Source organism: the organism of the source record quoted next, unplaced genomic scaffold (genome assembly GCF_019419815.1).
Source record: "Pyrus x bretschneideri cultivar Hongxiangsu unplaced genomic scaffold, Pyrus_bretschneideri_v1 Contig40, whole genome shotgun sequence".
In the NCBI taxonomy this organism is placed as follows: domain Eukaryota; kingdom Viridiplantae; phylum Streptophyta; class Magnoliopsida; order Rosales; family Rosaceae; genus Pyrus; species Pyrus x bretschneideri.
In genome coordinates this window covers 2,553,276-2,575,488 of record NW_025999724.1, presented here as the reverse complement: position 1 = coordinate 2,575,488, position 22,213 = coordinate 2,553,276, and the positions used below count along the sequence as shown (strand labels likewise).

Here is a 22,213-nt window from a genome sequence, read left to right as displayed (position 1 = left end):
CCTACGGAACCCAAAGCCAGTGAGCTCCCAAAAGGCCTCGTGCTAAGTAGGATGGGAATATACATTTAAGGATCAGTCCCCTAGGCGATGTGGGATGTCACAATCCACCCCCCTTAGGGGCCCGACGTCCTCGTCGGCACATACGAGGCCAGGGTTAGGCTCTGATACCAAATGTCACATCCCGGCCCGGGTGGGACGACTTCCCGGGCCCGCTCCACCACCGTAGCACGATATTGTCCGCTTTGGGCTTACCATTCCCTCACGGTTTTGTTTTTGAGAACTCACGAGCAACTTCCCAGAGGGTCACCCATCCTGGGAGTGCTCTCGTGCGCTACTCGCTTAACTTCGGAGTTCCTACGGAACCCAAAGTCAGTGAGCTCCCAAAAGGCCTCGTGCTAAGTAGGATGGGAATATACATTTAAGGATCAGTCCCCTGGGCGATGTGGGATGTCACAATTATAACACTTAAGAAATTGAATAGTACGTACATTTAAGCTAATCCAATAGTCACCAATTTTTAATATTTAATTTAATATATATATATATATACTTATTATAGTATTTTTTTAGGGTTGTAAAATTATAAAATTAATATTTTGCTTATCATGTACCGTGTTACCCACGTGTATACTCGAACTAATCCATTATCTTAACAGGTGCTTATCGGGTTACCCGATAACGACCCGATTCGTTATTATGTCGACCCGAACACTTGTTAATTTCGTGTCATATCGTTTCGGGTTATCGAGTTGTGTCAAAAATTACCGGGCCCTACATGTAGGTAACATATTATCTTATGATTGACGTTTAAGGCATATTTCAAACTGAGTCTCCTCTGAAAGCATTCGCAACAACCAATCTTGGAAAGATAAGTGAGTATCTGCATTAGTGGGTAATCAAAGTTAAATGGCAATCATTTTATAATAACTGATCTGTCTAAAAACCGAAAGTTAAGTGCTTTGTTTTTACCATATAGTTTGAAGCATTACTTCAAAATATTATCTTTATTTAGTCATTCTACACATTTTACAACACTTTACACAAAAGTTATCAAACACTAAAAAATTGTTGATTCTACTTATAACAAATTTGAAATGGAGTTTACCAAACGCCAAACTGTATTTTTTCCACAATCTATTTCTTGCACAGAACTTTCAAAAGTGATTTTTCTCTCAGCACAATCAACTAATTTTATAATATTAAATAATATATACAAAATTTATTTTAATTAATTAAGATATGTAAGCAATCTAGTCATACTTTGCTTAACAAAAAGAAAAAAAAAATTGTGGATCTGAAGTCCTTTGTTGACTTGTAAGTCAAGTCCATTGTATTTTATTTTATTTTTTGGTAACATCAAGTCCATTGTATTTTGATACAACATATCTGGTTAAGATCCAATCATTCAAAGTAAGGACCAGTTTTGGCTTCTGCTTGCAGCAATCTCTCTCTTTGGTGGCAATTTTATCAAGAGATGGATACGAAAATTCTACTCTACTATACGTTGAGATTTTTGTTATGTTGTACCTTCATTGCTTGTATTTCCACGGCGTTTCACACCATCTCTCCAGGCCAATCTCTCTCCGGGGCACAAAGAATCACCTCTCCAAGTGGAACATTTGAGCTCGGTTTCTTCAGACCAGGTATACCTCCAAACTATTACATAGGCATTTGGTACACAAATCAAAGTACTCAAACCATTAAGACCGTAGTTAAGGTCGCAAACAGAAAACAACCTGTTTCTGAACCGAAACTTTCAGTATTAGAACTTGCCGAAAATGGAAACTTGACCTTAAGTAGCCCCTCCAAAGTTGCAATATGGTCGACTAATTCCAGATCAAAGGTCTCTAATTCTAGTGTAGCAAAGCCTCTTAACAATGGGAACTTTGTCATATTCGTATGTTGTTGTATGGCAGGGTTTCGATCACCTGTCGGATACTTGGCTGCCTGCTGCTAAGCTTGGATACAATAATTGCACCAAGAGAAAACTAGTTCTTACATCTTGGAGAAATGTGCAAAATCCTGCACTTGGTCCTTTTTCCTTTGAGCTAGATGAATTACCTTTTAATTTATCTGACTATACTGATGCCTTTATTAGAGGCACACTTGAAGTCAATGGTCAGCTCACGTTTTATGCCTGGTACCAAGACTTTAGGGGACGGGATCCGATTTCAACTGAACCATTGGACCAATGTGAGGTCAATATGTCGTGTGGTGCTTTTAGTATTTGCAACCAGCTGTGGTATCCTCATTGTCGTTGCCTTGAAGGATTTGAACCCAAAGTTGGGGAAAATTGGAGAGTACAGGAATTCTCAGATGGCTGTGTGAGGAAAATTCTTTTTCACTGCAGTCCTGGGGACTCATTTTTGGCGATAACTGGTGTTGCATATCTTCAGAACTTCAAGGAAATTTTCCATGTGAGCATTGATCAATGCAGATTAGAAAGCTTAATAAATTGCTCATGCATTGCCTTTCCGTATAATTTTTTGGATAGTCAGTGTTACATGTGGACAGGGGTTCTTAATAATATAAGGATAACACAACCATTCGCACTCGATTTCATAAGTTATTCTCTAGACAGCACAATATGGCATCTCCGGATCGTGGATTCTAAAAATGAGATGACGAGAAAGACTACTTGGATTGTAATTGGAGTACTTGCAGGGTTCTTTTCCATCTTAAGTAGTACTTTCATTGTCATGATATTTTTTAGAAGGAGATGGTCAGTGGGAGCATTGGCGACTACTAGCGATTCTTTGGTGCTTTACAAGCATAGAGATTTAAGAAGAGCAACAAAGAACTTTTCCCAAAAACTCGGGGAAGGAGCCTTCGGATCTGTATTCAAGGGGATGTTGCCTAATTCAACAGCCATTGCAGTGAAAGAGCTGAAAAGTACGAACTAAGGAGAAAAACAATTTCGTGCTGAAGTGGGAACTATCGGTGTAATCTAACACATTAATCTTATTCGCATGCGAGGATTCTGCACAAACACTTCAAAGAGGTTTTCGGTTTATGACTACATGCCAAATGGTTCTCTACAATCTCTTCTACTTCCAAAGAACCTGATAATGTTAGACTACATGCCAAATAGTTCTCTACAATCTTTTCTACTTTGAAAGAACCCAATAATGTTAGATTGGAAGGCTAGATATCACATTGCAATAGGGACCGCCAGAGGATTGGCTTACCTCCATGACGATTGCAAAGACTGCATAATACACTGCGATGTTAAGCCAGAGAACAACTTGTTGGATTCAGAATACCGTCCAAAATTGGCAAACTTTGGTCTTGCAAAACTCTTGGGGAGACACCACAACCGGGTTTTGACAACCATGAGAGGAACTATGAGCTATCTTGCACCAAAATGGTTTTCGGGTGAAGCCATCACACCAAAAGCTGATGTGTTTAGCCATGGCATGTTACTGATTGAGGTCATGTCAGGGAGGAGAAACAGAGAAGGGTTAGATGACGGAATAGAGAACTTCCTTCCCATCCGTCTCGCGAATGCAGTTAATAAAGAGCAAGATCTTTTCGCCTTGTTAGATTGCAATCGTACCGAAACTTATGTATCGATACATTCGTATCGAAACTTATGTACAGATACGTTTGTACCGAAATTTATGTACCGATACATTTGTACCGAAACTTATGTACTGATGCAATTGTACCAAAACTTATGTACCGAAATTTATATACCGATGCATTTGTACCAAAAGTATCGAAACTTATGTACAGATACGTTCGTACCGAAATTTATGTACCAATACATTTGTACCGAAACTTATGTACTGATGCAATTGTACCAAAACTTATGTACCGAAATTTATATACCGATGCATTTGTACCGAAACTTATGTACCGATGCATTCGTAACAAAACTTATGTATCGATGTAATCGTACCGATACATTGTGCCCAAACTTTATACCAATACATCTTATCGAAACTTATGTATCGATGAAATCGTATCGAAACTTATGTACTGATATATTTGTACCGAAATTTATGTACTGATGCATTCATACCAAAACTTATGTTTATGAAGTTGCTGACGTTGTGTTTGAAGACTCGTGCATGCCTCATTTGATCTCGAGCTTTAAGTTGTTGTACTTGGACGGGATAACGGGTGGGGACTGCTGGACGTACTGGAAGAACAACGACGGGGCCACAATAGACCGTGGATATCACGACCACCACCAAGGTTATGAACGCCAAGAGCAGTGATGAAGCCATGGAAAACACTCAAACAGATCAAGGAACCAACATAAAATCAAGGGAAAAAATATCATTAAAGTCTTGGACTTATTAACATCGATCAACCCTATTATTAGTAGTAATTATAATAGCAACATGATTAGAAAAAGATTTCTAATTTTTCAAATAAAAAAAAAAAGGGAATTGTTATTGGCACTCCAAATTTCTCATTCTACACTTCAAACTTTCTATATTTAGAAAGAAAAATACATTTGTAAGGAGTGTAGAATAAGATTTTTGGAGTGCCAATAACGCTTCCCAAAAAAAATTAGAAAATTATATTTCAATCCTTGAAGAATATTATTTTTAGAATAAAACCGTGTATAAGATTAAAGACTAATTTTAATCCTTGACATTTAATTCTAATGATCAAATATTAATTAGGTTGTAATAATTAATGAGCTTTTTAATGTAGATTATATATTGATCCTCATAAACAATAAAAATATTATTTGTATAATATATTCTTTATTGTGAGTAAATTTCTCTATATATATGTATATGCATATTACGTACCTATTTAAGTACTATAGTTATGTGTTGAGATATTTTGTACAAAAACTTATGTACCGATACATTTCGCACCTAAATTTATGTACTGATGAAATCGCACCGAAACTTATGTACCAATGCAATCGTATTGAAATTTATGTACCAATGCAATCATATTGTAACTTAAGTACCGATACATTCCACCAAAACTTATGTACGGATGCATTTGTACTGAAACTTATGTACGGATGCAATCGTACCGAAACTTATGTATTGATACATTCATACCGAAATTTATGTACATATGTATTTGTACCGAAACTGATGTACCGATGCAATCGTATCAAAACTTATGTACCGATACATTGGTATCGAAACTCATATACCGATATATTCATACCAAAATTTATATACCAATGCATTCGTATCGAAACTTATGTACCGATACATTAGTAATGAAACTTATGTATCAATGCAATCGTACCGAAACTTATGTACCGATACATCGTGCCGAAACTTTATACCAATACATCTTATCGAAACTTATGTATCGATGCAATCGTATCAAAACTTATGTACCGATATATTTGTACCGAGATTTATGTACTGATGCATTCGTACCGAAACTTATGTTTACGAAGCTGCTGACGTTGTGTTTCAAGACTCATGCATGCCTCATTTGATCTCGAGCTTTAAGTTGTTGTACTTGGACGGGATAACGGGTGGGGATTGCTGGACATACTGGAAGAACAACGGCGGGGCCACAATAAACCATGGATATCATGACCACCACCAAGGTTATGAACACCAAGAGCAGTGATGAAGCCTATTGTTAAGGTCTTGGACTTATTGACATCGATTAACCGTATTATTAGTAGTAATTATAACATCAACATGATTAGAAAATTATATTTCAATCCTTGAAGAATATTATTTTTAGGATAAAATTGTGTATAAGATTAAAGACTAATTTTAATCCTTGGCATTCAACTGAACCATCAGACTAATATGAGGTCAATATGTCGTGTGGTGCTTTTAGTATTTGCAACTAGCTGTGGTTCGAAGGATTTGAACCCAAAGTCGGGGAAAATTGGGGACTACAGGAATTCTCAAATGGTGGTGTGAGGAAAATTCCTTTTCATTGCAGTCTTGGGGACTCATTTTTGGCGATAACTGGTGTTGCATATCCTCATAACTTCAAGGAAATTTTCCATGTAAGCATTGATCATAGCATATTAGAATGCTTAATAAATTACTCATGCACTGCCTTTCCGTATAATTTTTCGGATAGTCAGTGTTACATGTGGACAGGGGATCTTAATAATTTAAGGATAACACAACCATTCGCACTCGATTTCATAAGTTATTCTGCAGCCAGCACAGAATGGCATCTTCGGATTGTGGATTCTAAAAATGAGATGACGAGAAAGACTACTTGAATTGTAATTAGAGTACTTGCAGGGTTCCTTTCCATCTTAAGTAGTACTTTCATTGTTATGATATTTTTTTAGAAGGAGATGGTCGGCGGGAGCATTGGCGACTACTGGCAATTCTTTGGTGCTATACAAGCATAGAGATTTAAGAAGAGCAACAAAGAACTTCTCCCAAAGACTCGAGAAATGAGCCTTTGGTTCTGTATTCAAGGGGATGTTGCCTAATTCAACAGCCATTGCAATGAAAGAGCTGAAAAGTACGAACCAGGGAGAGAAACAATTTCGTGCTGAAGTGGGAACTATCAGTGTAATCTAACACATTAATCTTATTCGCATGCAAGGATTTTGCGGGAATGTACTGAAACTTATGTATTGATACATTCGTACCGAAATTTATGTACCGATGCATTTGTACCGAAACTTATGTATTGATGCAATTGTACCGAAACTTATGTATCGATACATCGTGTCGAAACTTTATACTAATACATCTTATCGAAAATTATGTATCGATGCAATTGTATCAAAACTTATGTACCGATATATTTGTACCGAAATTTATGTACTGATGCATTCGTACCGAAACTTATGTTTACGAAGCTGCTGACGTTGAGTTTGAAGACTCGTGCATGCCTCATTTAATCTCGGTTTTAAGTTGTTGTACTTGGACGGGATAACGGGTGGGGATTGCTAGACGTACTGGAAGAACAACAACGGGGCCACAATATACCATGGATATCATGACCACCACCAAGGTTATGAACGCCAAGAGCAGCGATGAAGCCTATCATTAAAGTCTTGGACTTATTGACATCAATCAACCCTATTATTAGTAGTAATTATAACAGCAACATGATTAGAAAAAGATTTCTAATTTTTCAAAAAAAATTAGAAAATTATATTTCAATCCTTGAAGAATATTATTTTTAGAATAAAACCATGTATAAGATTGAAAACTAACTTTAATCCTTGGCATTTAATTGTAATGATCAAATATTAATTAGGTTGTAATACTTAATGAGTTTTTTTTTAATGTAGATTATATATTGATTCTCATAAACAATAAAAATATTATTTGACAATTAATACAATAATAAAAGCCATATATATCATATATTCTTTATTGTGAGTAAATTTCTCTATATATATGTATACGCATATTACGTATCTATGTAAGTACTATAATTATGTGTTGAGATATTTTGTACAAAAACTTATGTACCGATACATTTTGCACCGAAATTTATGTACTGATGAAATCATACCGAAACTTATGTACAGATGCAATCGTATCGAAACTTATATACCGATACATTCGTACTGAAACTTATGTACTGATACATTTATGCCGAAATTTATATACCGATTCATTTTTACCAAAACTTATGTACCGATGCAATCGTACCAAAACTTATATACCGATACATTCGTATCGAAACTTATGTATCGACGTATTCGTACCGAAATTTATATACCGATGCATTCGTACTGAAACTTATGTGCCGATGCATTTGTAACGAAATTTATGCACCGATGCAATTGTACCGATACATCGTGCCGAAACTTTATACTAATAGATCTTATCAAAACTTATGTATTGATGCAATAGTATCGGAACTTATGTAATGATATATTTGTACCGAAATTTATGTATTGATGCATTCGTATCGAAACTTATGTTTACGAAGCTGCTGAGGTTGTGTTTGAAACTTATGTACTTATGCATTCGTAATGCATTCGTACCGAAACTTATGTTCAGTACATAAGTATTGGCACATGAGCTCCCTGTTTTAAAGGTGTGCTATCTTCAAACTGTACTATACCGCTCTCTTTATTTACTGCACGTTTCATTACACGTCTCTTTCTATTCCCATCACTAAAGGGAGGCGAGCAAATATATATATTTTTTATGAGGCTTTTGAACTTTAATCCTTCAAGAAGATTAAAATTATATAAAAACCTAGTATTAGATTGAATATTGATTTTAATTCCTTAATGTGTACTTAATTCAAATTCATATCATATTTTTATTTATTTAATAGATAACTTATTTAATGTTATTACATTAAATTCTAAATTTATTATGATACACATTTTAATTCCTTAATTTTAGTTAACTGTCTCTAATTAGTGTACCTAAACGTCTGTATCATAATATATTTGATTAAATTAGTGTACCGAAATACACGTAGCTAAATATATTGTTGTGAATTAGTGACACATAAGAAAATATGTAAAAACATAAGTGTACCGAAAATTCCGTAAGTAACTATATGATGCTAAACTAGTGTACCGAAATGTCGGTATCTAAATATATTATACTAAACTAATGTACCGAAATGTCTGTACCTAAACATATTTATACTAACCCAATATACCGAAATGTTCGTACCTAAATATATTGTAATAAATTAGTGGAAAATAAGAAAAAATGCAAAAACATAAGTGTACTAAAAAATCTCTACGAAAATATTTTCTTATATTAAATGCTTACCATAATGAGAATTAAAATTTATAATATTTTCATAAAATTTTAATTCATAAAATTATAAATAAATAAAAAAGAGACATTGAATACATATGCTGACATTAAATAGAATCTAGAGACTAAAATTAATTTTTAATCTTGTATAAGATATTTTTCTAAACTTCATCTTATTTAGATATTAAAATCTAGTTCTCTATTTTTTATTTATTAAAGATAGACTTTCACCTTATTACGTGTAACTATTGTATAGGCCTTAAAATGTGTGGGTTTTTTTTACGAAAGAGTAAAAATAAAGGAAAGAAACAAAAGTGTATTACTTATTCTTAATCAAAAGCAATGTTGTGAGCAGGAGGGAGAGAGGGGAAAGGTCGGCGAATCAAATAAAAACAACACGAAAAACCAAATAGAAGCCTGGGGAAATATAATAAAACTAAGAATGTAAAGTGTCAATTTTACCCTCAAATCGTTACACATTTGAATCGCACTATATGGGTAAAAGCGTCAGTTGAGTAATCGAATTTTCGTTGTAGTCTTCGTCTACGAGCGAGCTCTCTCTCCTCTCTCTCTCTCGCTCTCGATCTAACCAAGCCAGACCCAGCGAAGAAGGAAGAGGCAAACTCTCTGATATTCTCTCTCTCACTTTCTCGCTCACTGAAATTCGAATAGAGGTATATTTTGGATTAATTTAATTATTTTTTGTTTGATTTTTTTTTTTTTTTTTTTACAAAGTGCAAATTAGGCATAGTAATTGTTAGTTTTTGGCTGAATGTGTGATGGAAAGGTAGAAATTTGTTTAGCGTTTTTTTGAAATTTTATGTGGTTCGAATTTTGGAGACCCTGTTCTGACAATTTGAGCTCTGAAATCTTGAGGTGCTGGAGCTGTGAATCCAATGGGATTTTTTTGTAATTTCTTATTCCATGTGTTTGGTTGGTGAGAAAACAGAGGAGAATAATGGAAAATTTGAAATGGAGTTATCAGCTCCAGTATCTTGCAGCTGAAAAATCCATCAAAACTAGAGAATATGTGACCTTTTTAATTAGAAGAAAATGATAATTTTTAACATGTATTTCTCTTCTATAATTCAATTTCAAGGCAACATCCATTCATTATCTCCGGCATTTATTAACTCTTGGGTGTTTCTGCAATGTATTCAATTTTTAAATGATTCTAAGTCATAGTTGAACTTTTGAGTTTATAATTTGAAATTTTGTCAAAATTGAATGAATTAATTTGCTTTTCTGGGTTTTAAATTATGGGACTTTAGAAATTCATTTAGTTGCAAATTTACAATGATTGGCTCCAAAATTTGACGTTAGAGATAAGTAGCTTATTCCCTAGATGCAGTATATTTTAAAGAAGGACCAATTCTTGTTTCATGTGATTAGCAAACACGCACATTCCTATTATGCTTGAGAGTGGAGTGTATTAGATGTCTTACAGTTACGCTTGTTTTGTGATTTGAGCAACAAAACTTTGGTTCTCGAATCAAGATCGTTGTTAATTTGTCTATATAATGGATGGAACTTTTGACTGGTGTTGGCTTTTTTGTGAGCTCTCGTGGCGACTTTATTCATTCTGCTGCTTTGCTGATTTTTCTTGAACCAGATGAAAGAGAGTAGAGACAAGAGTGATAGACGTTCAAAATCTTCATCTGTTAGCTCACTTCCACTCATCTTGGACATAGACGACTTTAAGGTGAATAACAGAAAAATATATCATACATGTTCTGTAACTTTTGTAGTATACCTATTATGAACTTGGCCATCAGTGTAAACTAATGATTGAAATTTAATTTGTAGGGGGAGTTTTCTTTTGATGCATTGTTCGGTAACCTTGTAAATGAGCTGCTTCCTTCTTTTCAAGAAGAAGAAACAGACTCATCTGAAGGTCATAGCAACCTCAGTGGGAATGATTCTTTACAAAATGGACATATGCGAGTACCATCAGATGCAGCAAAATTTGCGCAAGGACTTTCAGACCCTTTATTTCCAGAAGTAGATAAGATATTATCTCTGTTCAAGGATTCTTGTAAAGAGTTGGTTGATCTCCAGAAACAGGTATGTCTTGGGATAGTGTAGGTATTGGACTTACAAAGTTATGTGAAGTTTTTTTGAATTTGCTGATTCCACCTTGTCTCCCTTGTAGATTGATGGAAGACTCTACAATCTTAAGAAGGAGGTTTCTGTACAAGATTCTAAGCACCGCAAGACACTTGTTGAGGTTAGTTAGATGAGAGCATATATTTTACTATTATATTAAGAATATGGTGTGCACACTGCACTCCAAGAAGAAACAGAAGTTTTTTCCAGTTGAGATGTTACTTTCAGAGCTAAAAATATCATCGTTAGAGTGTGACATGGATATCGGGGTTGAACTTAATACAGTTCTCTAAGCTGGAAATAACAGTTACCTGTTGAAAAATTTGAATATTATTGCAACTCATCTTTTGTAGATTCCACCTATCATTGTGCAATGAGTATCATATGTAAAAAATTTCATGGAATTTACATATATGCTTCTTGTTCATGTTTTGATAAAAATGAAGGCTTGCGATTTAAATTCTTTTCTAACATTGTCCTCCACCAATCTTAAGTGAGAATATGCAAGTTTTACCCATGTGAAGTTAGGATCTAAATTCCGAAAGTGCTTTCAAAACATTAAATGAATCTGAGTTGAACAGTGAATCACAAATTTGACTGTATTGTTATGCATATTATTTCTCAGCTTGAAAAAGGAGTAGATGGCTTGTTTGGTAGCTTTGCCAGGTTGGATTCACGTATATCAAGTGTTGGCCAGACCGCTGCAAAAATAGGAGATCATCTGCAGGTGAAGTCTTGTCCTATGCCTGTTTAACAATGCTTAACATCTGAAGTTGTACTTGATATCTATTGTGCCATCATTTCATTAAATATTTGTTAATTTGTGTTGTGATTATGTTGGTTTTTCTTGTCAGAGTGCAGATGCTCAGCGGGAAACTGCTAGTCAAACAATAGAGCTTATAAAGGTAGTCACTGTCGATTTAGTATATGCTACCTTTTATTTATAAGAAGTTAACACCATGTTGACTTTTATTCTTTCAGTACTTGATGGAGTTCAATAGCAGCCCAGGCGATCTCATGGAACTTTCACCCCTGTTTTCTGATGATAGCCGTGTTGCAGAGGCTGCTAAAATTGCACAAAAATTGAGTAAGATGGCATTATCATCTCCAAACTCTGTAGTTATTTTGCCAAGGAACACTATTTATGAGCCTCTCTCTCTCTCTCTCTCTTCCCTCCACCTCTTACTCACTTTCTGAGAAAAGGGATTAAGGACATTTGGAAGTAGCAGTAGCTGTGATTCATCTTCAGGATATGATCATGATATATGTTTAGGTGGATGAAGCCTGAATGATGTTCATCTGATATATGTAGATATGTTAAGACCTAATTCACATCTGGAGTAATTAGGTTCAATGGGCTGAAGCTGTGAGTCCTGTGAAACCCTATTATATGTCCTTTCGGTATGTGGCCATCTAATGTGAAAAGGTGTTTGTACTTCATGAGTGTATACAAATTATTACCGTTCTCCTTAATGAGTATATAGGAGCCCCATAGAATTGTAGAAGGAGCGATTTAATCAGTGTGGTATCTTTTAAAACTGACTGTAATTATGGTAATATCATCCTTTATTCTGAAAATGGAGATAAAGTTGTGATAAACCTAAAGGTAATAAGGTTATTTTACCATGGTTGTATGCTCATCATAGATATAATAACCGTCCATGCTTCTGTCAATATTAGGGGCCTTTGCTGAGGAAGATATTGGAAGACAGGGGATATCTGTACCATCAGGCAATGCAACAGCTAGCAGAGGGTTAGAAGTTGCAGTTGCTAATCTTCAGGACTACTGCAATGGTATGCTGTCATAAAAGTATTAAGCCTCATTGGAAAATTCTCTATGCAATCTTTAGAAGAAGACACTATGTTTCCCTCATCACTTTCGTTTCCTTGTTCTTTTAATTCAAAGCTATGGATGGCACACCACCTTAATGATTATATTGTAATCTTGAATCCTAGAAATTAGTTTCGGAGGGAAAGATTTCTACAAATTATAGTGATTGAATCTGATTAGAGTCCTTTGCTTCTAATTTTGAATAGAATTGGAGAACAGATTGCTATCTCGTTTTGATACTGCATCACAGAGAAGAGAATTGTCAACCATGGCAGAATGTGCTAAAATATTATCTCAGGTAATCACTGTTTCTGGACCTAGTAGATCATTGTATCTAGAATTTAACACCAGGGACTCCTGGCTTCTCTCTGTCTCATTAGATCTAATTACATAGTGAATCAAATACCTCTTTAGTTTTTACAAATGAATCCCTTTGCCTTATTTTTTTATATTTAAATTGCGATGCAGTTTAACAGGGGCTCTAGTGCTATGCAACATTATGTGGCAACACGTCCAATGTTTATTGACGTGGAAGTCATGAATGCAGATACCAGATTGGTTCTTGGTGATGAGGGTTCACAGGCTAGTCCTAGCAATGTTGCTCGTGGACTTTCTTCCTTGTATAAAGAAATCACAGGTTTAAAGAATGTCATTAATCTAATACAAGTGGTGGAATTCTTCAATATATTTGTTACATCTTGGTTCCTTGTGTAGACACTGTACGTAAGGAGGCTGCAACAATTATGGCTGTCTTCCCTTCTCCAAATGAAGTTATGTCAATCTTAGTTCAGGTACAGAGAAGGATTTAATTTTATCTTCTTATTTTTATCTTTTTGGGTGAGTATCTTTTCTCACCATACTTGACCCAGGGTAGCCTCACCAATCCCATTCTGTGCATGTTGTGTATCATATATGTTACAAGTGCCTAACCCTTTGAAATCAGGACATCCATATTGTTATAATGATGAGAGAGAATGTTTATTAGCATTTTGAAAAATACACTATCCTTTTGTTTTACATCTGGATGATTGAATGCAATGGTGAACCCATATTTGGTTTATATAACACATGTCAGTCTTAGAAGAGATTGATTCTGCTACAACTGGGTTAATAGTGGTGATAAGAAATCATACTTATGGGTTCCATTTTGGTTCCCTGATAATGCATTACTGGATTTATTTCATCTGTGTAACTAGTTTTCTTATGTTGGGTGCAGCGAGTTTTGGAGCAGAGAGTTACTGCTTTACTGGACAAATTATTAGTGAAGCCATCTTTGGTGAATCTACCTCCCATGGAAGAAGGCGGACTTCTATTGGTGAGTAAATTACTCTGCCTGTTTCCTTCTCCCCCTCCCATCTCTTGCTTCATCACCAAATGCTATTGGACTAGAAATCATCTCTTCATTTAACTTATATTTGATCTGAGGCTGCAGTATCTTAGAATGCTAGCAGTGGCATATGAGAAGACACAAGAACTTGCTAGGGATCTACGAGCTGTGGGATGTGGTGACTTGGATATTGAAGGTAATGAATTAACTACTTGAAATCCTTCTTATTGTTTTTTTTTTCTCAATGCGGAATACTTGTGTGGCTATGGTGGTGGGTAAAGGCAAGATAACCATCTGGATAATGTTATATTTGCAAAAAATAAAACGAGCTTGTGGATTGTGTTTGGTAGAAATATTGGACAATGAAAAGATTAATTGGGAAACAAAGATGCATCACTCAAGATGCCTAACACAATATAAGGAACTTTTATTTCTTATTTTTCTGATCCTTTAAAAAAGATTATGAGAAGAGTAGAAATTGCCATCGTGTGACAAATCCTAGGCTCAAAGCTGACATATATTAACTTGTGCTGTGTTATTTGGTGGGAATGTTAGTGGTTTTAGTGTTGGTCCGCATTTTTCTGTGGTTGAGATTGCTTCATTGTATTTATCAACTGTGGGATCTTCATAGAAACTTCCTCTGATGGTTCAGGCCTCACGGAGTCTCTGTTTTCTTCTCACAAGGATGGATATCCTGAACATGAGCAGGCCTCTCTTAAACAACTATATCATGCTAAGGTTTGCATCAAATGCATTCGTTCTTGGCCAAGCTTCAATTCCCAAGCTCTCTTGGTGCTAACAATGCATACATGTATTATACCGTGCAGATGGCAGAACTACGTGCTGAAAACCAACAGATACCTGAATCAGGTGGAACAATCGGGCGCTCAAAAAGCACTGCAGTAGCATCTTCCCACCAGCAAATATCCGTCACTGTTGTGACAGAGTTTGTTCGTTGGAATGAAGAAGCCATTGCCAGATGCACTTTGTTTTCATCTCAAGTAATGTTTGTTAGTGATGCTACATATGATTGCTCATTTTAAACTTGTATCTAATTTACTTAGGATCCAGGGAAATTCTTTGCTTAGTAATCTTTTAAATTCTGGAAGAGCATATTTAAAATATAACCCCTAAGTTTTTCTTTGTACTCCATTGTGGTCTAGTGTTTCTCCTGTTCTCCCCAATATACGGGTTTACTTGTTCTTTTCTCTTTTTGTGTGAATAGGTTACCATGCATTCACAAATGTCTACAATTTTTAACATGGAAATTGGAGATCTGGTATTAAGTATCTCAAAATTTATCTGCATACAGAGAATGTGAATCTAAAGACCAGAGTTATAAGAAAATCATGCTTAAAGTAGCTCTTTCCCTTGTGGATAAGTAAGAAATTCACTGAATTGGTGGACATGTTAGTTGTATGTTACTGCTGATGATTAACCCAGAAGAAAATTTTGACATGCCTTATGAAGCTGATAATTGGGCAATGGGAGAACTCATACTAAGAGTAGTAAAATAGAAATTAAAAATACAATGTCCTTTAGATGGTAAAATTGGGGTTTGAATTGTACTGGATTTTTATTATCAGATCTAATGCCAGTTTCTCAGATTGTTTTTTATATGTTACTGTACAGCCTGCAACACTTGCAGCAAATGTAAAAGCAGTGTTCACTTCCCTGCTAGACCAAGTAAGTTGGTTGCTTAAATTGAGGGTTTGATACTTTGTTTGCTTCGAAACCTTGTTTTCCACTCTTTTTTTTTTTTAATGAAATGCTTTTTTTCTCAATATACCGTCCTTTTCAATAGACGTCCAGTTAAGATTCCGGCTGGACGTAAATTATATATATATATATATATATATATATTAAATACTAAGAGAGAGAAATTCTTGTATGATTTTCACTTTTCAGGTCAGTCAATATATAACGGAAGGTCTTGAGCGAGCAAGAGATGGCCTGACTGAAGCTGCAGCTTTGAGGGAAAGATTTGTACTGGGCACTAGCGTTAGTAGAAGGGTGGCTGCTGCTGCTGCTTCTGCTGTACTTACCTGATCATAGACCTTTTGTTGCCTTCTAAATTGTGAAGTTTTTAAGATAAAATGTATAGTCTGCCCATATGGAACTTAAGGATATCAATGGCTGATGTGTAGGCAGAAGCTGCTGCTGCGGCTGGTGAAAGCAGTTTCAGATCTTTCATGGTTGCTGTACAACGCTGCGGTAGTAGTGTGGCTATAGTTCAGCAAGTATGTTGGTTTGCCATTTATCTAAATGAATGTTGCTTTAAGTGGAATACCTGATATGTTGAACTAATTGGCATTTTCTCTCCAGTATTTTTCAAATTCTATATCTCGGCTCCTACTCCCTGTTGATGGTGCACATGCTGCTTCTTGTGAAGAAATGGCAACAGCTATGTCCAGTGCAGAGGGTGCCGCATATAAAGGGCTTCAACAGTGCATTGAAACTGTGATGGCAGAGGTCAGTTAATGAATTCTAGACTTGTTTCGAATATAGGATGGTCAGCAGGCTTGCATAATTCATGAATTCACCCCATTAGTATCTGAACATATCCTGTATAGGTTGCATGCGTATTTTGTGCTCTGACAATTCCTTCTTGGTTCATTTTTTCCTTTTGTGAAATTCCTACTATCCAGGTGGAGCGGTTACTTTCTGCTGAACAGAAGGTAACTGATTATAGATCACCTGAAGATGGATTTGCTCCTGATCATCGGCCAACAAATGCCTGTACAAGGTACAACAAAAGTATAATTAAAGCTATATCTTAAGGGATTCCAAAAACTGACTCATGTCAATTTGTTTTCTTGGAGGGCGAGCCTGACATGAAGCAAAACCATATATTTAGCTAATTCTACAATGAGTTCTGTGACCAGAGATTTGACACATTTGTTTCTTTTCGGCTATATGTCTAATGCTTTTTAAATAATTTTCCTGGCCAAATTTTTTTAGTTTGTCTTCTTATGTGATATTTACTATGCAAATGTTATCACTTAATTCCCAACTATTTTTATACTAAATTAATGATATTGATCAGTATAGTCCGTGTTGTTTCTGGATGTTGAATAACATTTCTCTCTTCTCCTATCTAGAGTTGTAGCGTATCTTTCCCGTGTGCTAGAATCAGCATTCACGGCACTTGAAGGTCTTAACAAACAAGCATTCCTGACTGAATTAGTGAGTAGTTCATCTGTGATCTCTCCTGACTCTTATTTATTCCATGCCTTTGATGTTTCTTTTGCAACCATAGATTAGGATTAGATTGATACTGTAGAATAAGAGGCATGTGCACTGAATTCAATGAAGGATCGCACGGCCTTGAACACAGCGAGCAATGCTTTCAACTAATAAATGATACTATGAATCATGATTGTATCAAAATTGATATAACACAGAAAAGTGCACAATGATTGCATTATACAAGGCCATGCTCGTTATATCTTTGTGGTTATGTTGTTAGTGATATTCTCATTTTCGTTACCTTTTTATTGTAATGTGTGCGGTATAAACTTTTTGCGGTTAGCTGCATAGGGTTAGGGAAGTTGTAGTGATTATATAATGATGATGAGTCATGAAACCTTCACTTTTGAATTCATGTACTTGTGATTTTTTTAATAGGGAAGCCGCTTGCATAAAGGGCTGCTAAATCATTGGCAGAAGTTCACTTTTAATCCAAGGTACGTGGACTTTTTCATATTTTTTGTGGCTGGCTAATAGAGTTGAAAGTTGTGCAAGTAACATATCCTAATTCCGTATTTCTCTCAGTGGAGGACTGCGGCTGAAGCGTGACATAACTGAATATGGAGAATTTGTGCGTAGTTTCAATGCTCCTTCCGTCGATGAAAAATTTGAATTGCTGGGAATGTAAGTTTTGTAGAAATTTCTAAATTTTCAGCTTCCATTCATCTTGATTTTTATATCAATGTAATAATGAGCTTTTGTTTGCAGAATGGCCAATGTCTTCATTGTTGCTCCTGAAAGTCTCTCGACTCTATTTGAGGGCACGCCAAGTATACGGAAAGATGCACAAAGGTATCAGTGTGAACATGTTGAACTGTGGAATGCAAAAAACGCTCTTAGAACACACACACGAATTAGTAAACCAAGATTCTAGACTTTTATTATTATACTGACTTCCTTTGGAAAACATCCAGAAAGAAATACACTTGTCAGCATGAAATTTTGCGCCGCGTGACATTTCTTTTCTGCTTTGAGGTTTTTTAGTTGTGATAAAATATTGATTTGGATGCTGAATCAGGTTTATTGAGCTTCGAGACGACTACAAGAGTGCAAAGCTTGCTGCCAGACTTAGTTCCTTGTGGACAAGTTCTAGTTGATGCGGAAGCAGTACGCTGATTAGATACGCCCTCCCAAATTTTACTTGTCATCAAGCTGTTGCAGAGCTTAGAAAGAAGGCACATCAAGTTGAATTCATTTGGAAGCACAGACGCCAAGCTAGGGAGCCAGTTCTAAGTAACTGGCTGGCTAAGGAGCTCATTGTCGGCGCATTGAATCCAAAATTGTTTGATTTTCTTTCCCATTTTGTTGAAGTGTTTATTTTTGAAGGTATAAATAGGAGGACCAGAAAAGATTGTAGTCTTTAGAGCTTTAATTCGTTTGCTAGGCTTGCAAATTTGATTCGACAACATGAGGATATGAATCAAATGATGAATTCGTTGAACTGAATTAGCTAATTTTCGAGGTGCATGTATTGTTGTTTCTTATGTTCCGGTCAAACTTTCGATTACACGTTTTTAACCGTGAATTAGTTTCAATTGCAATTTATGCTGCTTATGGCTCTACTGTTGTCTAATTAGTAACCAAAGGCACTAAGGGGAAGGTACAAAGTTGAAGTGGATGTTTTTCCTCCAAGTCCATGAACCACATGCCGGAATGAAGGAGAAAAGGGAAAAAGGTGTGGCTAGTGATGGAGATACATGGCCATGCCATTTGTGGTGGACTGCCTCCTATGGAGCTTAGGCACCCACTTCTCTCTCTCTCTCTCTCTAGAAACTCTCTCTCTATCTCTCTCTAGAAAGTGTAGTGGGGTGGTGGCTAGTAATGGACTGCCCATCTCTGATAGCAAAGGTATCTATCTATCACTTGAGGTTGTGCCAAACCCATTAATATGAACCAATCTTCATCTCTTAGGATGGGCCTAAGAGACTAGATAAAAAGGCACCAAAGATCATCAAATAGGTGCTATGATATTGGATGACCCCCACAATCCTCAAAGCTTGTGGGGTTGCTTCTTATGTTTGCCATCCCCACCTTTCTACAACTTTCTATATATTTGACCCATAAAAAATATTCAAACGCTCGTCCTTGATTGCAAATTACAAGCTGACACGTATGTTTAGTGCTTCATTAAAAATTTCAATTAGAGAAGTTTAAGAACACGTGTTGAGCTGTAATGTGTAAGAAGTCGAGTATTTTCCCATGTCCAAATGGATAGAGACCAAGTAGAGAGCGTGTATGTTTGACCTTTGACCACCCAAATGGAGATTGAACAAAATAAAAAGTCAATTTAGCTATATGTGATGGGCCATACACACCGACACGAAAGTGATAGCTTTAGCAGCCGAAACCCAAACCACCAAGAAATTTCACATTCAAAGTGCTTCACAGCTCTCTATCAATGAAATGTAAATGTCAATAATAGGTTACATAGTGTAGAGAGAGAGAGAGAGAGAGAGAGAGAGAGAGAGAGAGAGATAAAGGTGTGTGACGGCAGGTTTGTGTCATAATTAACTTGTCCAAAGTTTAGAACCACCATGGGGTGGTCCAGTAGCGAAGGTGAATTCTAGATTTGTACTTCCAACGATTGGTTTTGAGTTCGATTTTTAACGCTGGTAAATCATATGATGGTGGTTTAGTGCAAGTTAAAATGCCTCCGTGAATGGACTGTCGCCACCAACTGGTCCACTTTTTACAGAAAGGGAAAAAAAGTCTAGAAACGCATCCCTGCCTCCCTCCAATATGTATGAACCATCATCATCAATACCTATTTACCTTGCTTTCTTTATTTTTCTCTCAGCCGAAAGATGATCTAATTAACAGAATTTGATTTTAATTATTAGTTCCAAACCCATATCTCTCCCAAAAGAAAGAGATAAAAGATGAGGAACCTTTGTTTGGTATAATAAGAAGGTAAGGATTTCATGCAATTGATTGATACACAACATCAATTTCACATCAATTAACTATTCACAAACTTTTCTTTATTATAATTCCGAATAAACCGTTATGGGGAAATTTGTAGACACGACAAGAATTCAAACAATTTAAATAAAGTTTTGAACCTATTCGGTAATAATGAATAATCTCAGAATTATCCATTGAACTAGGAATTGTGTTAGGGATGATGTCATTAGATACATTTTTGTTGATAGATGTATTTGTTGCATGCGTTCATGAAGAAGCACATAATAAAAAATCAGCACAAAGCTGTTTTTATAACTAAAAACCTCATTTTACATTTTCTTCGAGATGAATATTATTTATTTAGGCATCCTCATACCGCTAAATGCTGTCGAAACGCTTTTAATTACCTAAAAGTACTTTAACCATTCTAAAGAAATTAACAAACCCTAGTCTAAAGGATCTTGGATAACGTTTAACTTTTCCCAAATTATAATTTAATTCTTTTTGGTGTGAAACCCTGTCCTGCAGATATTTGCTAATCATGCGTGTGGGTATACAAATATCTAATTATATTTATAGCTACAAGTATAGGCCTCTACCAAAAAATAAGGATTTGGATTCTCTCCTGAGCTAATGGAGAGGATCCTCCTGACCCATCATCGTGAACCGTTAGATATTTATCCAATGGCTACAATTATTATAACTTTAAAGGGACCCCCTGTTTATAGTCGTTGGATAAAAATCCAACGGCCCACGATGATGGGTCAGGAGGATCCTCTCCATTAGCTCAGGAGAGGATCCAAATCCAAAAAATAATACATACGTGTGTCAGTGTGTGTATACCTACACTAAATAATTATATATCCTGTGTGCAGACCAAATAACAAAATAAGATAACCTATTTTATACCACTTTGTGTCTTTCCCATAACTACGAATCCGAATCTGGATTCTCTTTATGAGGATCTTGGAGATTCATAAATCGTATCCGTTCATTGTACATCGTGTGGTTAGAAAATATATTATTTAAAATTGAACACAAACAATACCTTACAAAAACTAATCGCACAATATACGACGAACGGACATGATTCATGACATAACTACTACTTGATGGGAACTATACCAATTGTCAATTCAAACAATTACGTTTCTTTTAAATTAATGGGCTTAATGACATCTTTTTTCACTTGTAAATGAGAATTTTTAGATTCAAATTTCATAGATCACGAGTTCGAAATTAATTTATTTCCCTCACCTTTTGTTTTAAAAGAAAAAGTAGAAACATAAATGATTCCGATGCATGAATGTTTTCTCTATTTTCCTCCTCGAAAGAGAATTAAAAAACTGAAATAAACAAAAATGAGTAGGAAAAAAAAAAAGAGTACTGAAATTACTTGCTTATAAATAAGTAGAATAAGATGATGGGCAAGCCAAAATCCAGAAAAGAAATGAATGTATAATTTGATGAGGTAAGATGACCAACTTGCTAACTCGTCTGCCAAAGTCCTCAAAGTTAGGGGCTAACTATATTGTATACACATTTCTTTTATTTTCCTTTAATTTGTATTTCCCCACCGTATTTTGTTTATTTAAAAAAATAGGGAAATTGACCCTACACGCTTGAAAATCAATGCCTCGTGCCACCCACGTCTATGGCACCACCTTTCACATGCCCTTATACTAACTCCCTTACCACTCTTAACTCCATGACACTTGGTCACACACAAATCACCCCATTCTTTTTATTATAAACCTGAACAAACTATTCTTTGCCGTTCGATTCAATGTTGCATACGATAGTTCTACTTAAGATTACTCAGAATAAAATATTTCGACGATTCTAAAATTGAATATGACAGCTTAACTAGCTAGTTGGTTAGATATGTTCATAAAAAAATGAGCTTGTGTGCATTCAAGGTTGTACGTATGTGAAATTTGATGTACTAAAATATAGTGGGCGCCCCTTTTTACTAGAAACGGTTTTTATTTTTGTGAGACAAACGAAAATATTAGTTAGTTAAATTGTTAAATGTTAAGTGTTAGAATAATCAGTAGGAATATAAAATTCTAGCGAGACTTGTTAAATTGTCACATGGCATTGTACATATAAAATTCTAGAAAGACTTGTTCTTTA

General features: G+C 35.6%; 1 protein-coding gene and 1 pseudogene across 1 annotated transcript; both read left to right on the top strand.

Moving 5' to 3' along the window:
- Positions 1-1,376: 1,376 nt before the first annotated feature.
- LOC108866018 lies at positions 1,377-3,694 on the top strand (annotated as a pseudogene).
- Positions 3,695-9,174: 5,480 nt separating this feature from the next.
- On the top strand, positions 9,175-18,657 carry LOC103933177 (exocyst complex component SEC10b). The gene is made up of 25 exons (XM_048566133.1): positions 9,175-9,334; positions 10,273-10,362; positions 10,467-10,724; positions 10,813-10,887; positions 11,392-11,493; positions 11,621-11,671; positions 11,748-11,853; positions 12,447-12,560; positions 12,804-12,895; positions 13,066-13,234; positions 13,312-13,388; positions 13,814-13,912; positions 14,030-14,120; positions 14,577-14,662; positions 14,752-14,925; positions 15,557-15,610; positions 15,833-15,961; positions 16,072-16,164; positions 16,250-16,396; positions 16,573-16,670; positions 17,026-17,110; positions 17,552-17,610; positions 17,699-17,797; positions 17,882-17,965; positions 18,192-18,657. The coding sequence occupies exons 2-25, from the start codon at positions 10,273-10,275 to the stop codon at positions 18,268-18,270; spliced, it is 2,511 nt and encodes an 836-aa protein (XP_048422090.1). The 5' UTR covers positions 9,175-9,334; the 3' UTR covers positions 18,271-18,657.
- Positions 18,658-22,213: the final 3,556 nt, after the last annotated feature.